The sequence below is a fragment of the Nanorana parkeri genome, unplaced genomic scaffold, assembly GCF_000935625.1.
Source record: "Nanorana parkeri isolate BGI_ZX_2015 unplaced genomic scaffold, ASM93562v1 scaffold581, whole genome shotgun sequence".
Taxonomy (NCBI): Eukaryota; Metazoa; Chordata; class Amphibia; order Anura; family Dicroglossidae; genus Nanorana; species Nanorana parkeri.
Window position 1 is genome coordinate 26,874 of NW_017306849.1, and position 6,724 is coordinate 33,597.

General features: G+C 39.4%; 1 protein-coding gene across 1 annotated transcript in view; it reads left to right on the forward strand.

The window, feature by feature from the left end:
* The window catches only part of HIF1AN (hypoxia inducible factor 1 alpha subunit inhibitor), a 21,501-nt gene that overhangs the window by 12,082 nt on the left and 2,695 nt on the right, over positions 1–6,724 (forward strand). The window contains exons 5-7 of the mRNA XM_018562507.1: positions 4,759–4,865; positions 6,216–6,279; positions 6,552–6,662. Of these exons, the coding sequence (XP_018418009.1) occupies positions 4,759–4,865; positions 6,216–6,279; positions 6,552–6,662 (282 nt within the window). The remainder of the gene's footprint in view (positions 1–4,758; positions 4,866–6,215; positions 6,280–6,551; positions 6,663–6,724) is intronic.

Sequence of the window (6,724 nt, forward strand, 5' to 3'; positions counted from 1 at the left end):
GAGAGATTAATTAAGCAATTATATATGTATTGTCTGCACTGTATTAGCAGTATATACTCTATATAGAGTATATACTGCTAATACAGTGCAGACAATACATTTACAATTATACTAACATGAATGTATTAAATGATCTGTATGTAGCCCTGTACTATGGATCATTTAACCCATTCATGTTAGCAGAGGATCATTGTAAATGTATTGTTGCAGGCACTCTATATGTACATGTACTATATACTACATATAGAGTGCACTGAACAATAGATTTACAATTATCCTCTGCTAATATGAATGGGTTAAATGATCCGTAGTACATGATATGTAGCCCTGTACCCCCTTTTCCACTTACAGAGCTAGGTTATTTTTCTTTTAAATAAATATTAATGTAATTGTATTGGTATCTATCTACCAGTAGCTTCCTCATTTCCCACCCTCGGCTTATATTCGGGTCAATACTTTTTCCCAGTTTTTTTTGCTAAAATTAGGTACCTCGGCTTATATTCGGGACGGCTTATACTCGAGTATATACGGTATGTGTCATAATTTGCCCTTCTGAAGAATTGTTTTTTATTCAATCAGATATATCCTATTCAACGGTAGTGATGGTGGTTTAGAGGCTTTCCATTATTTCAAGATTTGGCTCTTGACTGCATTTAGGAAATGTGGAAGCAAAGTATTTTTCTATTCAAGAGGAGAAAGCAATTTGTTGTGTAATAGGAGGACCCAGGGGTTCTGTGGGAGTGATTAGAGATATTTTTATTATTAAGTTGGCAATTTGTATCTGGTAAGGTTTAATTTGTGATCATTGCCAGCAAATGTGGGAGAAGGGTACCTGAGGCTAGTCCACATCTCCAACATATCTAGGAAGTCTTGGTATCACACCAACCTAAGTGCACTGGGTCTCTGTACTGCAGAGCTAAAAGCCCAAACATACTCCCTGATTATTGGTAGTAATAGAGGAGGTGTGATTTAGTAGCAGAATAATGGTTTGGTGTTCATCAGAGGGAGTATGAAATAGTTACTTTTTCCAGGAAGCTTGCATGTGCAGATGCTATGAGTATTTTGTACAGCAATAATATGCCATAAGAGGGACCAGCCATGGGTAGAGAGGCTTGCTTCATCAGTATGAGAAAGTCCAAGTGTTGCAGAGGTTTTGTAAGGCACTTAACAAAATGATTGAAGACCAAATCCAGGGAAATTAGAGGTTTCCCCTGCAGTGGGGCTACCCCTTCACTGCCAGGACTAACTGCTCGTTTTATATCTAGCTGTTTTACTTGCCTAATCCCTGCTCCCTCCAGGCTGCTAGGATTCCGGAAGCCTCTTCTCCCCTTTTGTTCTGGGCTGCTGACGTCATCAAATACAATGCAGGCTCCAAAGCCCTGCATTCTCCGTAAAGATGCAGAGTGACAGTCTACAGCCAAAGTGGAGGGGGAGGAGAGGAAAGCGCCTACTTCCGGATGAGCAGGGGTCAGGCGAGTTTAAGCAGCTTTTTGCTGTCCTCTAGGCATAAAAGCGTAGTTTCCAGCAGAGTCTAGGAGCATGTCCCCCTCATCTGTTTCTTAGTTTTGATAGGTCAAGTATCTTGTCACCTCTTGTCATGTGGTGTAGTCGCAGTATTCCTTCTGTAGGCAAGTATTGGAAAGCTCTTTTTTTCTTAACCTCTGGTGGATTGGCGATTGTCCAGAATGGGCAAAGTTGCCAGTTGTGGCATGTTAGAGCCAAATCCCAGGCTCTTAAGTGTGATGCTAGTCGTAGGGTCCATGGTGGAGGCCAGGTTTCTGTGGGCTTTGTTCATCCAGAATATTATACCCAGTTTTTGGCCTGCTAAAGCTTCCTCAACATCTATCTACTGTGTTTGAAATCTCTGTAAAGTCTTATTCAAAGTTTTTTATTAAGCAGTGTCGCTTCATATTTTCCCACATTGGGGAAAATATTGCTCTTGTCAATATTCTGTATGGGATACTAGGTTTGTTGTGGGTCCAAATAAAGTCGGTGAGTTTGTGGTTCAAGGATCTGAAGAAGCTTACTGGCAGTGTTGATAATATTGGAAATGAAAACAAAATGCAAGGTATTATTATATTTAAAAAATGCTCAGGTCATCCAGTTTGGTTGCCTAGAATCTGGATGTTCTGTTTGAAGAGCTCCGTATAGTTTATGGTTAGAGCGATGCCTAGGCATTTCACTGTGCATCTTTGTCAAGTAAATGGGAACCACATTAGTAGATGAGCCTTATATTCAGTATCTTGGATTTTGCAAAACTGATTTTGACGTTTTGAGAGTTGACCAAATCTGTGTAACTCATGCGTAAATATTGGGAGAGTTATTTTAGAAGTACATTTATATAATAAGACACCATCGGCAGCCATGACTCTTGATTTAAGCGCCTGGGTGCATGAACTGTGTTGGAGGTCTCATCCCCTATTTAACATTTTATGAATTAACAAAAGTTGTTTTGGAATAAGCTGGTGTGCAGTAATTCATTCTACCCAAAATAGGAAAATGCCAGTTTATGATCAACGTGTCCTATATGCATTCCTGCTATACCATTGTTACAATGAAGTGTGGCCAGTGAGCCACATTCAACACAGATGACCGAGAGCAGAGGGTACAATGGAGAGTCCTGGCTTTCTCCATTACAGAATTCAATGCAATCGGCTGTTCAAGGAGCCATAATCCTAGTTAGCATATTAGTGCCAAGGCCCATATGCTACAAGGTCATGGGCAGAAAGGACCAATCCATACAATCATATGCCTTTTGGTTATCGGTCGTTAGGAGCAGGGGAACGTTACGTAAATGAGTAGTGTGTAATAAAAACTGATCATAGGGATTTATCTCAGGGTCATCTCCCATGAACAAAGCTTGCTTTGCCCTGGTTGATTCAAGAAGGTTTGAGGGAGGTGAAGTGGGAAGCCATTATTTTTGCATATATTTTCATATCAACATTGATCTGAGAGTGTGGCCTATAACTGACACAGTAGAGGGTCTTCACCTCCCTTTTGTGATAACTAATACCTGCTAATATGGATCCTGTGCATAAAGGCATGTCCAGGGTAATCCATTTCGTAAGGGTTCATAAAGAAATAGGGGACAGGATCTGTTCAAATAGTTTGCCAATCGGTAAGAGTTCAGGAGACAAGACTTAATGTGTCTTAAGTGATACAGAACACTGGGGTCAGGCTGACTGAGTGAGTGATAGGCATAAAAAGAACAAGGGAGGGATAACCAGGGTTGGATAAGTGTATATAGCCTTTGTAATTTTAAGAAGGGCAAGTCCCATTGTAGATTTGTATAAAGTGTAGGACCTAGGCAAGTTCCATTGAGGATCTCCTCCTTTACGATCTAGGGCTTTTGTGGTTGGCCCCCTGCTAAGATGATAGAAGGGAGTAGTCCAGCCAATCCAGGTTTTCATCCTAACCCTGGAGTTGTGGAGCTTGGCTGTCCATCGCTATCCCTCTCTCTTCCTTTGGTCGTCTGCTGCTTAGGTTCTTCTAGATTGAAAGCTGGCCCCCAGCCTGTGCTGCAGCTCTCTGCAGTGAGGTACTGCCACATGAAGCCTTATCAAACAGCAGCTGGGGTAGCAGAGGGAGACGCTTCCATATTGACCTTTCTTCCCAGTAGTAGTTGCGGCCATTATGGCACCTCTGGCTGACTGTGAGGCTGTTTATATTGGCAGGGAAGCATCTCGTATTCAGCTGAGTCAGGTGCCTGAGCTGGAGTGCTTACTACTACGTCTCTACTCCATCTTGGTCCGGCCATTCCCTCCATATGTCATGGCATGTGTTTATGGGCTGGGATGGGCAAATGCAGCATGCTTTTGACATCAGTGAGACATTTGTGAGGTAATTTAGAATTATTTGCAATTGACCTGCCTCAGCTGCTTTTGCATTCTTGGGCGTGTATGGGGAAAGAAGCACCTTTTTGAAGCAAACAAAATTCCATTGACGCATGCCCTAAATGAGTTCTCATCTCACGTTATACTTTTTTCTATGGCCTGCACTTCCTAGTAGTTTTTCCTTAGGGATACATGGAAAATCCACTGAAAGTGCATGTGTGTCCAGACTATAGACATTAATTTCTTATCCTGAACAGGCGCTAAAAACAACCATCACTCACCTCACTAGCTTCTTTTAATGTGAATGTATTCACTCCCAGAGATCACAGACTTGAAAATCTGGTTTCAGTCCATTTTAAACAGCTTGGCAACATCTACTGCTCTCCTAAATAAAAACCCTAAGATTGCAATGCTTGTGTTGTGAACTTTGAGAATGAATTTCTCCACAATGGTTAAAGATACAGAGATCAATTAGGGTTTGCTTTTAAATTGATTTACTGCTTGTTCAGAATATGTAAATACTTTAGTGTTCATGAGCACAGGTTCACTTTGAATTGTGTATGTCAGAGCAAAAAAACTATTTAGTACATATATCTCCAGTACATGCTCATTTCCCCATGGTTTAGCCCTTTGAAAATGCTAAGTGCAGAAAAATACCATTTAGTCTGCTGAAATTCCAGTGTGCCAGGCACTAGATTGCTGGGCTTTTGCTGGAACATCGTGTATATTAGGTTGTATATCTACTGCCTGGCATTGTTAAGGAGTTAAAGAGCATATTTAAACATGCTTGCAATATAGGTTAAGTAGATGCCTGTATTTTATTATACACAGCTGACTTTCTGTATAAAAACCTCACCCCTTTCATAGTAAAGTGGTTTTATATTCATACATTCCAAGCCTACAGTTGTCTTTTTGCATGTTGTAGGTGGATTTTGAAAATCCTGATCTAGAGCGGTTTCCTAACTACAGGAATGTGGTTGGTTATGAGACAGTGGTGGGACCCGGTGATGTTTTGTATATACCTATGTACTGGTAAGACACTGTATAATTGCACACTTTTGTGTTCGTTGTGATATCTTTTTCATTAGTGTCATTATATTTAAGTAAGACATGCTACTTATTTTATGTCATATTATTTATAAGGTTAGATTCAGTATGTTTGGATGTGTCTGTCACTTTTTTACTTTTTTTAAATGTTGGCATTGCACTTGTATTCTAGTTGTCATATGTCCAATTCGAATCCCTGCCTAATGACAGTTTTAGTAAGTTGATTAGTTGATTTACCCTGTTAGGACATCTGCTGTTTACATTCAGGTTACACCTGACCTATAGACTTACATGAAGGAGAGGAGAAGGCAAGCACAGCCACTGCACATCACTAATGAGCAGGAAGCAGCACATGCATTTGTAATGAGCAAATATGGCTTCCCCATGTACAGGTATATTTAAAAACTAAACTCGGAAGATAAGTTCATATATAATTAATAGAACATAAATACACTTGCACATATTTTGCTAGATCTCAATTTTGGTGTGCTTAGCAGATATAAATTCATGTCTGCTGTAATGATGACCACCTATGTTTGAGCTGAGTTCTGTTTACCACAGCTTTGAACATAGGAGAGATGATATTGTACACTCTGCTTTTATAGATAACAAGTGTTTATGAAACTACTATCTCAACTACCGTTATTAAAATTGTTGGGTTTAAATAATCTCAGTTTGGGTTCATTGAAAATTCTTTTAAATATTATATTTTTATAAATGTAACCATTATGAACAAATGCCTACATGAAGGTCCTCTCCCCTTCCAGAGGTGATCTGTTCTGTACTCAACTTGAACTTTTGTGTACAGGACCACAGGAGAAGTTAACATTTAAGGCTTATTCCCACCAGAATGCATTAAAGTGCATTGCATTTTTGAAAGACTCCATTAAAAGTGACTGACTTGAATACCAAGTTTGTAGGTCATTGTACTCCATATACGACATTGGCGGGACCACTCTCTGGTGGTAAGTGGATATTCTGATGTTCATGCATCTTATCTGCACTGGAAACATTAGAAAGATATTCTGTATAACTAAGAATCCGGTGGGAATGAGCTTTTAGGTTTGTTTGGACCCTATGTGGTATCATTAAGATCTCCTGTTGAACCTTCAGTGAAAAGAACGTGCTTCAGAATCATAACCTTGACCTTGTGAACCATAAAAGTCATTAGTTGGGCTTCCTAAGGGTCACACCATGTAATTTCATTGCCTGTTTCTTACAGTGATTGTGTACTACTCCCTTTCTTGTACTGGTGGTTTATTGTCCCAGATCCAGTTACGTAGAAATCAAAATAAAGCATGTATAATTTATATTAACTATTAGTCTATATTACAGGTGGCACCATATTGAATCGTTACTGGATGGAGGGGTAACAATTACAGTAAACTTCTGGTATAAGGTACGTTCAGTTCTAGATGTACCTTTTTAAAAATGAATTGACATAAATATTTTGATAAGAATGTATTCATCAGTAGACGGGTTATAGAAACCATAATGGTTGTGTATATTATTCACTACATACTTTCAGGAAATTAAACATGTTTACTTCCTGAATGTAACTAAACTTAATGACATACTTGTTGCTATACTATCTTGGCTATTGAATGTATTATTTGAATGTAATTTAAGTATTGCATTTCATGCTTATTTGGGTGCATTCTATCCTGTTAGGGAGCCCCAACCCCGAAAAGAATAGAATACCCACTGAAGGCTCACCAGAAGGTAGCAATCATGCGAAATATTGAAAAGATGCTTGGAGAAGCCCTTGGAAACCCACAAGAGGTAAGTGTGGACTCTTTCAAACTAGTGTTAGGCCCTTTTCTGGCAACTTTCTTTTTTACTGA